We start from the raw sequence: 14,997 nt of genomic DNA on the forward strand, positions 1-14,997 counted from the left end.
ATATACACTTCGACTTGTTTCAGATAGCTGATCCATGAGCCCGAAAAATATGTGCAGCAAACTTCTTTTAAATTCGTGATCCCACACGCTGCTTAGGTAATGCGCGAAACCAAAAGAAAGCGTTTGTATTCTCAATTCAAAACATTTGTGCTCTCACAAGACCGCATAACAAATGAATGAGATTGAGTTCGTTTTGCGAACTCAGATTTAAAGGTAATTACCCATAATATAGCATATTCAGCCTTGAACTGGGTTCCTACACCCTTCTTCAAGCAATGGCTGAAAAACAGATTCTTTTTTTGTTCTTGCATTTAGTTTCGCTATGCAATAGCCCATCCATATAATGCACTAGGCGCTAATGCCTAAGAAAGTGAGCGAATAAATAAATCAAAGAAAGCCCCTTCTAAGGACTGCTTCTCGATTATCACGTTGTTTATTAACTTTAATAGCAGCTTCAACAATGCTTCTTTAATTAAGCGAACTCCTTAATCGCTGCTAAACTGAAATACTGCAGAAATGTTTATTCCTTGAATTTACTGCCATTTTTCTTCACGCCACAACGCAAAAAAAAAAGTGGCATGATTTTTCAGCCACCGCTCTCATAACACGATATAGACTTAGCAAGGTGGCGTTAAGCAATGAGAGAAAAATACCAAATTTCTTTTACAACTGAAATGCGCAAGTAGATGCTTATTTCCTGGTTTTCCGCTTTTATATTTCAGAGCTGATTCAGGCGGCAGCTGGAAACAATGGCAACAGTGATATTTCTTCCACCACAAGGGCCTGAAAACGAGCAGCGAGACATAGAAAACACTTTTCGTACTAAAGAAGCACCAGTTTTATATGTTCGTCAGCATCAAATGTAATACCTGGAGGACAAGAAGTTCGATGTGCATTATTAAATTCCAGCAGCTATGCATAAAATGACGGCCTCTCACGGTCTAACGAATCGAATGGAAGATGATTTCGAAAACGGCACCGCCGCCCTTTACATCACCTCAAACGCCACTGCTGATGTCATCTCCACAAGTGCCGAAGACATCCTGGGCCCTCGCTATCACAAGCGAGCCCGCATCGCCATCCTCATCGTCATGATCATCGCCTCTGTCGTCGGTAATAGCTTCGTCTGCTGGAAGCTAGTTGTCAAGGGGCACCGCCGACGAATGTCCAAAGCGCGCGTGCTCTTCCTGAACCTGGCCATTGCAGACATCCTGGTGGCTTGCATCACCATGACGTCGCAAGTGGTGTGGGAGGTGATGGGGAGAATGTGGATTGCCGGAGACGCCTTTTGTCGCCTCTTCAAGTTCCTGCAGACTTTCGCGCTCGTATCGTCCACGTACATGTTGGTGGTCATCGCGCTGGACAGACACATCGCTGTAGTCACACCCCTGGCCCCGAACCCGGACCCGTGGAGACTGGCAGCCTTCACCTGGCTCGCGTCATGTTTGCCGTCCCTGCCGAATGTGTACGTGTTCCACGCCGTCCAGGTGGCCCCTGGAAAGTGCTTCTGCGCGTCCATCTTCTATGACCGCGGCACGCCGATCTACCATCGTCAAGTGTATATGGGATTCGTGTTCTTCATGGTGTTTGTGGTTCCGCTCGCACTCTTGGTGACATTCTACACGGGCATCTTGTGGACCATTTGGAAGCATAGCTCCAAGAGTGGCAATGTTGGCCAGCAAACGGCCTCATCGCTTCCACTTGCCAAGGTACGTGTAGCCACTAAAGAACAACTTATTGTAGGTGCGGGTACACCTAAGCATGAGGTGTCCATTTATAAGTAAAATGCGGAATTATCGAGCACAACTTGGGGAAACGGTGGACTTGGAACGCACCAGTGTGCGCATCCTGTAGTCGTCAAACGAAACGCGGGGCTTTTAAGACAGGAGCGTGCGAAAGTGAGGAATGTGCTTAACCACTTCTGGGTGGCGATTAAGTTTACTGCCATTCATATACCAGCTATCGTTACGAATCGTATAAACAGGCCTCAAGGGGAGGTGTCTTCACAAAGGCTTATCGTAGTATTAATGCGTCAGACAAACCCCAAGTCACTCAGTCAAACGGCGTCACCTTAAATTCGCATGTGAATCACTGCTACATGCTGAAACACTTGCACCATTTCACTTAGTTCTAAATTACTCTTATAGAAAATCAGAGTTACTAATGGCCACGGATACCCGTGGTATATCGGACTGAAGAAAGAAAAATTGAATTTAGTTGAACTGGGATACGTGTGAAACATTGCAATAATTTTTTTCTTTCCACGTTTTCTTTTCCTTCCAAGTTCGCGCAATGGAGAATATCATTTTTAAAACGTACATAAAATGCTCTGAATTACAAGACACCCTGTGAACTGTTATATTATAAAAAAGCAAACTGCGATGCCTAACTTTCTAAGTTTACTTCTTCGCCTATTAACTTTTTCAATGTGCCCAAGACTTAAGGGTCAGAACGGTCATGTTGAAAACGGGTGAGGTTTGTTTGATTTCAGGCAACCCTGCTCGGGTATATTTCACGTTACGTTGTGCCTTGCCTGAACCAAAATAATGACATCCAAAAGAACGAACTTATGAACAAACGATCCGTATCGTCTTATTTGGTAAAATGAAAGGTGATCGTGCAAATTTACAAGAAAGCAACAAAAAAAGAAACGTGGCAGTTCTTACTGAAGGGCGAAACAATGCCAGTGATAGCGAGGCTTAGCGTTGCACTTAAGCTTCTCGGACGATGTTCGAATTATACGTGCGTGCGACATAGTAACGATGACGCAGCACGCGAAGCAACTCCTTCTGAACAGCGCCCTAGCCGCTGCTAGGTGTCTCACAAACGGTGGCGTGATTGAGAACGCCACCAGTGGTGTCGCAGGCGTCGCGACACCTCGATGCTGCGCGAGACGAGACCGACAGAAAACAGTCGACGTTAGCAATTAGTGAAACATTAGACAACGTCAGCTTGACTTAAAGCCCGTTCCGCTTAGGCCAGTGCATACACACGGCAAACGCGTTGGTACGGCCTATGAAGATGTTTTAGAGACAAGCGTTCGGGTGTTAACTTGAAGGCTCTTAATAGTTTATCCTTGATTTGTTCTATTTTGCTGCTGCCGAAGTGTATTTTGGTGGGACTGCGGGCTCGTCAGGCTGCGTGGGTGCATCTTATATCTGCGGTCTTTTCATCTGCATGTACTGTGCATTATGGCCTACGTGCACACCTTTGACTCGCTGAGACCCTCCGCGTGCTTGCGCGAAGTCACCGCGGGCTCCCTCTTTCTCTGTCTTATCTTTCTATTCCCTCTTTCTCTTCCCCCACAGTAGGGTAGCCAAGAACACGCATTTCTGGTTAACATCCCTGCTTGGTTTAGTCCCAGCCTTGTCTCTTTATTTCCTCCTCCTCCTCCTCCTAGTGTGAATTATGACATTTAAGCTAATTTCATTTAATTTATCTTACCCTTCAAGTTACATTCCACGTTACAAACAAAAAAGGCGGACTTGAACATAAAAAAAAGGCTATATGGTCAAGAACGAAAGCCTGTATAATTACTCTTTTTGCGAGCCTGGGCTGTCAGATAGAGGGTAGGAAGTAATCGTGCGAAGGAAATTAAGAGCCGAGTATAAAGGTATCATGTATGGGCTAGTGATTTAGTGGAAGTCTATGGGCGCCCTTTCTGGCAGACCGGAGATTGCGAGGCAGAGTGCACGAGTGACAGATGCCCCGCGAAGCAAATTAATGCTAACGGAACCCGGCAGAATAAAAAAAAAATACGGTAATTTCCGGCTAAGGTATAGTGTCGCAAGAAGTAATCTACCATAAATGGCGGCTTACTGGTCTTTTTACTTCTCTTTTGATGTCTCTTGATACGGCATAAACTGTGCTCCGCTACGATTGCATCTCCCGCTGCTCTGCTATTTTACCAGAAGAGTGGATTTTTATAGCCTGTTTTATTTGGAAATAAACTGGGTACAGTTATGTTCGATGCCCGCGAGCGCTAAGAAGTACGAACTTGCAGTATATATTGACTGAAAGTTAAAGCCAATTAGCCTTTAATGTCATAAGCACAGTGCTTTTTTAGGTGTGGCTCCTTAGGCGAAATAAAATTTTAGAATCTTCAGTAAAAGACAGTGCAGCTTAATCTTTGTAGCTAGGTTACATATGGAGATATACGCATCCCGTCAGAAAATTGAGAACGGTGAATTTTTTTAACTCATTTTTCTGAATGACCTCTTCTGCTAGCGATATTGGAGAACTTCTATGCCGCAAAAGAGCGTAACCTCATTACTTTCAGCTAGAACATTATCTGCGTTCAGATGAGTCCGTTTGAAAAACGTTCCATACACCATAGAGAGAGACGCCAGGGGGCGCCGAATAGTGCGGACGCGCAAACATCGGCTCCTGCTTTTTTCAAATGACCTCGGTGATTTTTCTGCCAAATCCTGGAAAGTTGTGCATCATTCGACGCAGTATGTAGCAAGGAACCAGCCCATACCGGACTCTTGTCGATAGGTGAGCTCTTCGACAATTTGAAAGACTTTGAACTACCGACCAAGGTGTTCGTCGGCTCACCCTACCGGACGCAGCCTAGCGTCGGCGCGGCGTCTGTGGTAAGCCACGGCCTACTCGGCGTTGTGGGGCGACATGCCTGAAGTTGAGATGGTGGAAGGGGTCGAGATCGACCCCGCCGAAGCAAATTGCCCGGGCTGGACCACAGCAGTGGGCAGAAACAAGAAGGCTCGACCGGAGACGCCGAAGTCGACGGCCAGCACGGAGACGCACAATGGCGGGAAAGGTGGCCGCCGCACGGCCACCCGACAGAGCGCGATGAAGCAGCTCGTGAACGCCTCAAGACTCCCGAAAATGCCTCGGGACCATATACGCATCATCGTCAGACCAAGAGGAGGCCTCGACGTTAAGAAAGTCAGTACCATCCGATTAGCCCAAGCTTTGGCCATGGCGGCGGCCTTAGCTCCGGATGAAGTTGGTGAAGACATTATATGCCCCAACGCTGCTCAGAACATTCTGGTCGTTTCTACGCCAGTGAGGAAGAACGCGTGTGCCTACGCGTCCGTTCAGCAGATACACCTCAGGGAAGGCAAGTACGATGTGGCAGCTTATTTAGCCGCCTCGGACAACACATGCAAGGGAGTCGTTCGCGGGGTCGACGCCGAATTCAGCGATGCTCAGCTGCGGACAATGATTGTCAACCAACGGAACCCGAAAGCGCTCGAGGTGAGACGCATCAAGACTACTACGACGGTGGTGGTGCTCTTCGAAGGTATGAGAGTGCCAAACTACGTCATGTGTGGCGCGGGCATGCTGCCCTGCACGCTATACAGAAGACAAGTGGAAGTGTGTTACAACTGTGGCGATTTGGGACATCGAGCTGATGTGTGCCCTAACCCAAGCAGCAAGAAATGCAGGGGATGCGGTGTAGCCTCCCCAGCCGAAGATCATCAGTGCACGCCAAAGTGTTCCATCTGCGGGGAACCTCACCTCACTGCGGACCGCAAGTGCAAGCAGCGATTCCAGCTGCCCTACATAGTACGACAAAGACGACGACGGCGCAGGCGCGCCAAGATGTCACAGGCGGCCCATGAAGTTCGTTCACGTGACGCCAGTCTCACAAGCGCGCCTGGACGTGCGCGTTCGCTGACGCCAGTGGATCGTCAACGCAGCCTTTCCAGAGGGCGTCCCCGGTCTCGCTCCAGGGACCGATCCCACTCCAGAGGGCTTTCCCGCTCCAGAGGGCTTTCCCGCTCCAAGGGGCGTTCCCGCTCCAAGGGGCGTTCCCAATCCCGGGCGCGCATCCAGGAAGGACCTGGACCCTCATGGGCGGACCGAGTCAAGCCCAAGACTGACAAGGCGCCAAAAAAGGTAACGCAGATAACATTGCCAGAGCATAGGGAAGACCCCCGAGTAACACAGCTCTTGCAAGAAAACGCTAACCTCAAGGCAGAAATCCAAAAGATGAAGGCCGATTTCGAGGCCTTTCGGCAAGCAAACTTACAACAAAGGCAAGAGTCCTCTTCAGCAAACGGAGAAGCGCAGGCGCGTACCGCTAAACGTAGGGCCACGTCCTCGCAGGAGGCAGCCGAAGAAACTGTCACGGCGGAGGCAGCGATGCAACGCTCGCTGGACCGTTTACAAAAATCCGTGAATGAATTGATCAAGGGCAATTAAATGCTGCTCTTTAGAGTCCAAGTTCTAGAAAACGTGCAAACTAAGCGCGCTTAACCAGTGAGTATGGAAGTCGTTCCAGCGGCAGCTAGAGAAGCTACAGGTAGCGTCCTAGAGGCCCTCTCAAGCCTTAACAATGGCGGGCCACACTAAAGAATTTATCATATGGCAGTGGAACTGCGCCAGTTTTCAGAGGAGAAAGGCCCCACTGCAGCAATTTATCGCGACACAGTCGAACAAACCGCATGTTATCTTACTACAGGAAACTAGAACTGAAATTAAGTCATTTCCAGGTTACCGAGCTATCTCGGCAACCGGAGAGGGCAAACTCGGCCTGGCGGTCCTAGTTGCAAAGAAGTGTTCCTTTCAAGAGCACAAATTGCAGTTGGGCAACACGAGGGCGGAGGTAATGCTTATCGAAATCATTCCCAGCAGCTGGCTTAAAAACAGCGTTTTCATTTTAAACATTTACAGTTCCCCGAGAGACCGTCACCAGGCATTCTTGTCGATTATAGCCAAGGCGGCGGCGAAAGTAAGGTATGCTCCACTTGTGGTAGCTGGAGACTTTAACGCAGCGCATCAGACATGGGGTTATGTGAGACACTCCCCTAAAGGAATAAATCTACTTCAAGCGGTTACAAGCTGCTCATTAGAGCTAGTTACGGACCCACAGTTTCCCACGCGCATCGGCAATTCAGTCTCGCGGGACACCACGCCGGATCTGGCCTTCGTTAAGAATGCCACCTCTGTTAGTTGGCACAATAAGCAAGAAAACCTGGGAAGTGACCATTTTATTGTGGAGATTTCTCTGGAAGTTGCCACAGCCCCCCTCAGGGCGTTCACCGTAGTAGACTGGGACGCCTTCCGTAAACGCCGGGGAGAGGACTTGGAGGAGTACGCGTCCTTCGAAGACCTCTTAAGGAGAATCAAAGAGGACGTCAAGGCTGTTACTAAAACAGTCGAAACTGACTTAAAAGCAAACAGGATGGATGCTCACTTGGCGCACCTGGTAGAGGCTAAAAACTCCTTACTCGCAAGATGGCAAACGCAGAGGCTCAATAGGAGGCTGCGTAAGAAAGTAGCGATGTTAAATCGTGAAATCGAAGCGTATTGCCAAGAGTTGAACAAGCAGCAATGGAACGAGGTTTGCTCGGCAGTTGACGGACAGATGCGTACGGGAGGCAAATGGAACCTCCTGAAGCAACTATTAGATGACTCACAATCCAAAAGCAATCAGGGCCTAGCTATAGATAGAATAATTCATGATCTTAAAGGAAAGGGGCTAACAGATGTAGACATACTTCAGAGCCTAGCAGACAGGTATCTCGCTGTAGGCCCCACGGGGAACGAGGACTACCCAGAGTATACAGGCGAAACCATGGAGGAGCTTGATGCCCCGGTGACTAAAGCGGAAGTCAGGAAGGTGCTACACGAGCTAAACGGCCGCTCAGCCCCCGGGCCGGATGGCATTTCCAACAGACTCCTGCGTAACCTAGATGAGAAATCAATTGAGAAGCTTACGGAACAGATCAACCGCACGTGGGAAACTGGCTGGGTCCCAGAGGACTGGAAAACGGCCTCTGTTGTCCTTATCCCGAAATCAGGTAAAACACTCACACCGGAAAATCTTAGACCAATCTCGCTCACGTCCTGCGTGGGCAAGGTGGCTGAGCACGTCTTCCATGAGAGAGTAATGAGATACATCGAGGAACGAGAACTGTTCCCGTATAACATGGTAGGCTTCAGGCCCTCTCTATCCGCGCAAGATATCATGCTTCTCATCAAAAGGCAGATAATCGACGTGAACACCAGGGATGTCAGAGGCATTTTAGCGTTAGATCTCGCCAAAGCCTTTGACACCATCACACATAAATTCATTTTGGAATCCATATCGCACCTAAATTTAGGGAAACGCTTTCACGCTTACGTCAGCTCTTTCTTAAGAGACCGTAAAGCCACTATTAAAATCGGTCAACTAAGATCCGACGAGTTCAAGTTAGGGGCTAAGGGCACTCCGCAGGGTGCAGTAATATCACCCCTTCTTTTCAATATAGCGATGAAAGGCCTCTCGGAAAAACTGGCTAGGGTCGAGGGCGCGAATCATGCGCTCTATGCGGACGACATCACCGTTTGGAGCGGTGGGGGGTCCGAGGGGGCCGTGGAGCGTGCCCTTCAGGAGGCCTTGGATGTTACGGAAGAGTACTTAAAAGGGACGGGACTCTCTCTATCACCCTCAAAGTCAGAACTACTGCTTTATAGACCGGATCGCAGCAGCAAGAGGCACTCTACCCCTCTCGAACAAATTCCTATTAACCTATACGCTGAATCTGGTCAGATGATCCCTAGAGTCGAATCGGTCAGGATTCTAGGTCTGATCCTAAATGCAAAGGGGAGCAACAATCAAACTATTGTCCGCGTCAAGGCAAAAACAGAAAACATGCTCCGATTAATCACAAGAGTCTCGAACCGCAGAGGCGGCCTCAGTGAGAGCAATCTCCTTAGGCTGTATCATGCGTTCCTCATGAGTCACATAAACTACGTAGCATCGGCGCTCAACTGGTCCCGCTCGGAGGAAGCCAAAATTGATGCGCTGATGAGAAAAAGCATTAAACACATACTGGGAATTCCCACTAGCACCAGCACGGAGAAGCTCTTACAATTAGGGGTTCACAATACCCTGACGGAGGTAATCGAGGCACAAAGAACGGCACAAACCGTCCGCCTCTCGTCCTCGAAGGCAGGCAGAAGCATATTAATGTCCGCAGGTCTAGCCCCCTTGGCGGTCGACGAGAATGCCATCATGCTCTCTCACACCGTTAGGGCAACCTTTCAGGTTAGCCCTTTCCCTCGCAATGTACACCCCCAATATAATGCAGCTAGACGCAAGGCACGAGCCCGCTCTCTCATTGACTTTACGCACAAAAGCCTGCAATTAACTACCTATGTAGATGCTGCCCAGTATGGGCGCACAGATTCATTTGTAGCTGCTGCAGCTGATCCTCACGGCAAAATTCTCAATGCAGCTTCGGTAAGACACACCACGGTAGCGGCGGCTGAACAGGCTGCCATCGCGCTAGCTATGAATGACCCCTCGCGGCCTTACATCTACACTGACTCGAGATCAGCCATACGAGCCTTTCTATCTGGCCTAATCTCGAAAGAGGCGGCGGCTATAATCAAGCAAAGACCACCTGATGCTGTCCACACTATCGCATGGTTCCCGGCGCACATGGGAACCAATGTACATCCCAGCAAACCCAATCCGAATGAGCTAGTTCATGACCAGGCGCGAGGTCTAACATTCCGCAATGGTCCTGATACGCTAAGCAGTCGGGATTGTGAGCATAACTCTGATCCTCTACTCTCTTTTAATGAAATAGTTAAACACTATCAGCTGGGGCGCAGGCAATTCCCGCTGCCACACCCACAGCTAACTAGACCTCAATCTTCCACATTGAGAATGTTACAAACGGGATCTTTCCCTTCGAGAGGAAAGTTTAGCCGCTTTGCTCCGGACATCGACCCACACTGCCCCGAGTGCAATGAAGAGTATTGCTCGTTAGCACACATGCTCTGGCAATGTTCTGCGTTGCAAAACACATCTTTTAATAAACAAGAGGACTGGGAAGAGGCCCTTAAAAGCGGCGATCCCCAGGACCAACTAAGGGCTGTCCAAAGGGCCCGCGAACGGGCGGAGAACCATGGTCTTCCGGCCCCAACGTGGGAGCGGCCCGCAACTACGACTTAGTAGTTCCTTAGGACCTCAATAAAGTTTGTTGACTGACTGACTGATACACCATAGAACTTAACTGGCTCTCAAGCCCTGTATACTGCACAGTATACAGGCGGCAGAGAGAGAAAAGGCTGCATAGAAGGGCAGGGAGGTTAACCAGAGGCAGTTCAGGTTGGCTACCCTGCACGGGGGGTAGGGTGAAGGGGGATAAAAAGAGAAAGAGGGCCGAAGGGGGAGATAAAAAGAAATAGAGCCGAGCCCGATCAAACCGCGTACACTGCAGAAAGGTAGGGGACGGCGTTCTTAGAGTCTATCGTGAAGCCCAGCAGAACGCAGGAACCGTAATAACGCGAGTAAGGCTTTTAGCGTGGATGTTCTGTGGAAGTACTGACGTAAAGCTTTCAGTTCTGATAGTGGACAATTGTCCAACTGGTCCAGTACTCTGCACAGCACTTTTCTCTGGGCACTATATCGTGAACCGACACAGACAATATGTGCGAGCGTCTCATCGATGTTGCATGTGGCGCACGTGGGGTTGTTGGTCGTTCCAATAAGGAAAGCATACGAGTTCCTAAATGCAACGCCTAGCCACAGACTGTACAGCATGGTCTGTTCACGTCGCGGTAACCCAGGCGGTAGGTGCAGCCGTATGTCCGGAGACAACGAACGCAAACGACACATGGTGAAAGCGTTCGAGTCCCACAGAGGCAAAGTACATTCCCGGGACACCAGTCGCAGCCCAGCCGCAGGGTCTGCTGTCGAAAGCGGAATGAAGACCCGTTGATCATTTTCATGTGCAGATCGGGCGGCTTCGTCGGCGTGGTCATTCCCGCTAATGCTGCAATGTCCAGGAAGCCATTGAAAGATTATGTTGTGTCCCTTGTCATGGCTGCGGTGATACATGTGTCGAATTTCTGAGGCCAGTTGTTCATTGGCTCCGTGGCGCATTGGGCTTTGTATGCACTGAAGGGCTGCCATGGAATAACAAAAGGCTGTCCATTGTTGCGGCGGTAATTCCTGATTAATGAAATCGAGTGCAGCACGGAGTGCCGCAAGTTAGGCACCCGTTGACGTGGTCACACACGAATATTTTAATTTGATTTCTTCTGATTTTCTCGGGATGATGACTGCAACAGCTGACGTGTTGAGTTTTACCGAACCATCTGCGTAGACATGTTGCCGGAATCCGTGCACGTTGTGAATGTGTTCAAAAGTTGCTTAATAAATAACAATGACATGTATGCTCCCTGTGACACACAGAAAAGCAATAACTCAGATTAAACATACGTGGAATAATAAAACAAAGTATTTAGAATGCGTGAATAATGTATAGTATAGTTGTGCGGTTAAGAACTCGAGTCCCCATATCCACATCTCGATTGCCAGAAAGTGTGAATCAGAATGGCAGTCATGATCAACCTGTTTTAAGTCGAAGGTTTTGCTAAATCCACACTGTTAGAGGCAAGATCAGTCTGACACACAGGTTACCTTGTAAATAAGGTGGCCGAATTTTATACGCTGTTTGTTGTTGTCTGAGACATACCAGACAATTGCGTAGATATTACCGTAGCCAAAGGGTCAGATAGGTTTAGTAGAATCTTTTCTAATGCTTCTTGCATTGCTTTTTCTATCACTGTTGCAATTATTTAGGAATTTGATGAGTCCATGCTAAGTTACTGATGGGCTGTTACACCGGCATAACCCTGGGTCCAGCTGTGAACTTCTTCAAAGGCTTCCCGACGAGAGCACCGTCTCTTCTCAATTATTTCGATTACTTGGACCTGCTTTGACCTTGCAGGACAATTGTAGTAGTCGGTAGCATGATTTAGATTGCACCAACAGCAAGACTGAGTCTGAGATGTGCAATCATTGACAACATGGCCTTCCCCGCATAAACGGTAACGAGTACTTGATCGACAGCCATTAGCACTGTGTCCGTACCGCCAGCATTTGAGGCCCTGTAGTGGTCGTGGAGCTAAATGTTCTACTCTGTAGATTAATGGCATTGGCTTTATCTCTGATGGACGAAGCACCCCTGAAAATGTTGCTACAATTGTTTCTTTAGGGACCCTCTTATTGTCTCCAAGCCTGGTACAGCCGTACACGGAAACTACACCTGCTGTAGAAAATATCTCTAGGATTTCTGATGGACTTAAGCTTATGTCCATATCGCGGACCTGGCCTTTGCAGTAAGCTAGTTGAGGAGGGATGAAGGAGCTCACCGGCTGCGTGGCAAAGTTAGTGCATTTCAGCAGATCCTGCACACAGGCCTGGTCTGGTGAACAACAGAGGATCCCCCACGCGCAAACTGTCGGACCTCGGTCATGTGCTGGAGGTGCGACGAGATCGCGCGAAGCTGTGATTTGAACGGCCTCGGCGTTCTTCATACGAATAGCTCCTCCATTCGTAGGTACCAAAGCCACAGGAACGCTACTGGTTCCATTGAACAATTCCACTGGTAGATTCTGGGGGGAAATCGAAGCAGACCAGAGGGCAACCCTCTGGCCCGGAGATGAAACAGACATCACCTTGTCAATAGCCACCACTTTCAATAAAATAAATAAGAAAGAAACAATAATGTTAAGAAAAGGTAACCGCCGGCTACTTGTCAGCAAACCCGGAGGAGGTCCTGACCAGGGCGCGCCAGAACGACATAGGGCGAATGCAGTAGGCAGAGCGGAGGCCTATGCACGAGGGAGGCATGATAAAATCGTGGTCAGGGCTGCCGCGTTTTGAAGCGAAAGCAAAAACGCGCCATGTACCGTGCACAGGGAGTACGTTGAAGAACCCCAGGACGAAAATTAATCTAGAACCCCCTCCCCCACTACGGCGTGCCTGGTAATCAGATCGTGGTTTTGGCTCGTGTTCTATATATACATATATATGAACGAAAATAAAGAAAACTGAGGGGCAAAATTTTTATAATGTTTATTAGTCAAAATCATAAGAAGCCAACAAACAACGACATGCAGGAAGGACAGGATAGGAGACATTATTTGTAGTTTTGAATTTAAATAAGGAAATGATAAATAACTGGAGACCGTTTGTGACACGGCGCACAACGACAACATTTAATACGTAATTTACCGGCATTTAACAGCCTCAATTACATCCTCAAGAACATCCTTATGTGCATAACCATCCCATTCAGTGCAAAGGCGAGGCGTTAATGACGCCCCGGAGATTTCTGGAAACGAGCAATATTCTCAGAAACTATTGAGTAGAATATTTATCATCTATTATAAGCTCGTTCTTAGTCTTGCATTCGGCCCGATTTTTACATTGTGTCCCTGATTTCATGTGGGTTCCTGTGAGCTTATTCAGTGTTATATTCTGTGCCCTGACTTTAATGCAGTTAATTTCTAGAACGTAAGACTGAATTTGTTTTACTTGTTTATGTCGCTTGACTTTTAGATTATGTGTGCTTGACTTGGGTTTGTGAGTTTACTCTATAGTTGTTTCTTACAGCTGACTTTCATTATTTTCATTTTTGTGTAAGAAGGAGTAGAGTAACCGGCCCCACTTAAAGGTGCCGCCACTGCTAACCATTATATATTAAGAAATATCTCATCATGGCAACTCGGAACACTACTATGGGTCCTATTAGAATGAGTCTCTCACGCATCGGACCACTGCAGAAATCAGTTAACGTCTCATTTATTTCACCTTTACTACTGAATAGCTTTGATCGAAACCTGCTCGAGGAATTTACAATTCACTTCGTCTGAGTAACCAACATCCCGTGCTTAGAGTTGATATTCCTGCCTTATTCTTCTTTCCTTGCAGGTCAAAACCCTGAAGATGACGGTCGTGGTGTTCGGTGCTTTTCTTGTGACCAACGTGCCCTACATGGTCCAAGAGGTGATCTTGGCATTCGGCAACCCAGGTGTCCTCAACGCCAACGTGGTGGCTCTGTCCGGTGTTATATCGGCCTCAAACAGCGCCATAAATCCGTACATATTTCTGTACTTCCAAAAGACCCGCGGCAGAAGACGTCGCAGCACAATCGCATCACTGCTGAAAGGTCTACCCTGCTTCCGTCGCTGGTTTTCTCGCTCCAGGAGAAAGAGCAGCAGCAAGATGGCGACACTGACAGTGACCTACTCCTGTCGCCACTCGCGGACGATGACCACAGCCAATTGCGAACTGGTATCCGAGAAGACCTAGCTGTCATTCCTCCTCATGTCTAATACTGTGTGAAAGAAAAGGTGCTTGCGAACCAGCGTGTAAAAGTCAAAAGTTTTTCCATGGCTCTCGGCAAAAAAAAAAATGGATGGTCATCTTTGGCCTTTCTCACTCTGGCTCTTCACAGAAGCCGTCGATGACTATCCAGTGCATATGGTGCGTTGCGTGTAAATAGAGGATGTTCAGTATTACTCTTCGCAGCAATGACAGTACCTGCTCATATTCAGACACGCCCGAAGCATCATCTCTTGGCTCGTTGTAAAGATCGAGCATGGTTGCTGGTGTTCTGAGCTCAGTCGTGGAGGATCGTCCTGCTTGTAGCAAACTGCTCCAATACTCGCTCTTGTTCTACCACAGGAATAAGCTTGAATAAGTGTTGAAACAAAATAGCATTTCAACATTCACAACATAGGTTGGATGTGGTGAACAGAGGCCAGTGATCGCAATGCATTTTCTTACGTCGTTTAGCCCAGTGCTTCTTTTTTGTGCGTGACGTAGAAACAGAGTTAAAGAGAAAGTTTGGATGCATAAAGCTAAAGCAGCAACTGGCTGAATACTTGCTGACAGAATCGAAGGACCATTCCCTCAGCTTGTCACTTGACACAATAGTCATTACTGGCTTCCGTACGTCAGATGTGTATATATATATATATATATATATATATATATATATATATATATATATATATATATATATATATATTAAAAGCTCGTTAATTTGAACCGCAAAGGGAAGCCGCTTCAGTTCGAACTAACGAAAGTGAAGGAGGGCAACAGTACACTGCGATTCGGTAGCAGTAGGGCATGTCAGGAATTTGGCGTGTCAGAAAGTGGCACACGCCATCTTCAAGTCGAAGCTCTGGGTCCATCTGTGCCGCACCACCGATGTCCACCGAAACTAACGTTAGCCG

At 48.0% G+C, this 14,997-nt stretch overlaps 1 protein-coding gene across 1 annotated transcript; it reads left to right on the top strand.

The window, feature by feature from the left end:
• Positions 1-729: 729 nt before the first annotated feature.
• LOC135909663 (cardioacceleratory peptide receptor-like) lies at positions 730-14,116 on the top strand. Its single transcript, XM_065441701.2, has 2 exons — positions 730-1,709; positions 13,688-14,116. Exons 1-2 carry the CDS (start codon positions 915-917, stop codon positions 14,066-14,068), a joined length of 1,176 nt encoding a protein of 391 aa, XP_065297773.2. The 5' UTR covers positions 730-914; the 3' UTR covers positions 14,069-14,116.
• Positions 14,117-14,997: the final 881 nt, after the last annotated feature.

Source organism: Dermacentor albipictus, chromosome 1, assembly GCF_038994185.2.
Source record: "Dermacentor albipictus isolate Rhodes 1998 colony chromosome 1, USDA_Dalb.pri_finalv2, whole genome shotgun sequence".
NCBI classification, from domain to species: domain Eukaryota; kingdom Metazoa; phylum Arthropoda; class Arachnida; order Ixodida; family Ixodidae; genus Dermacentor; species Dermacentor albipictus.

Excerpts from the sequence above, each read along its gene's own strand:
- LOC135909663 (XM_065441701.2), top strand. The coding sequence starts at position 915 with ATGCATAAAATGACGGCCTCTCACGGTCTAACGAATCGAATGGAAGAT. Across the intron at positions 1,710-13,687 it reads CATCGCTTCCACTTGCCAAG|GTCAAAACCCTGAAGATGAC; the intron begins GTACGTGTAGCC and ends CTTTCCTTGCAG.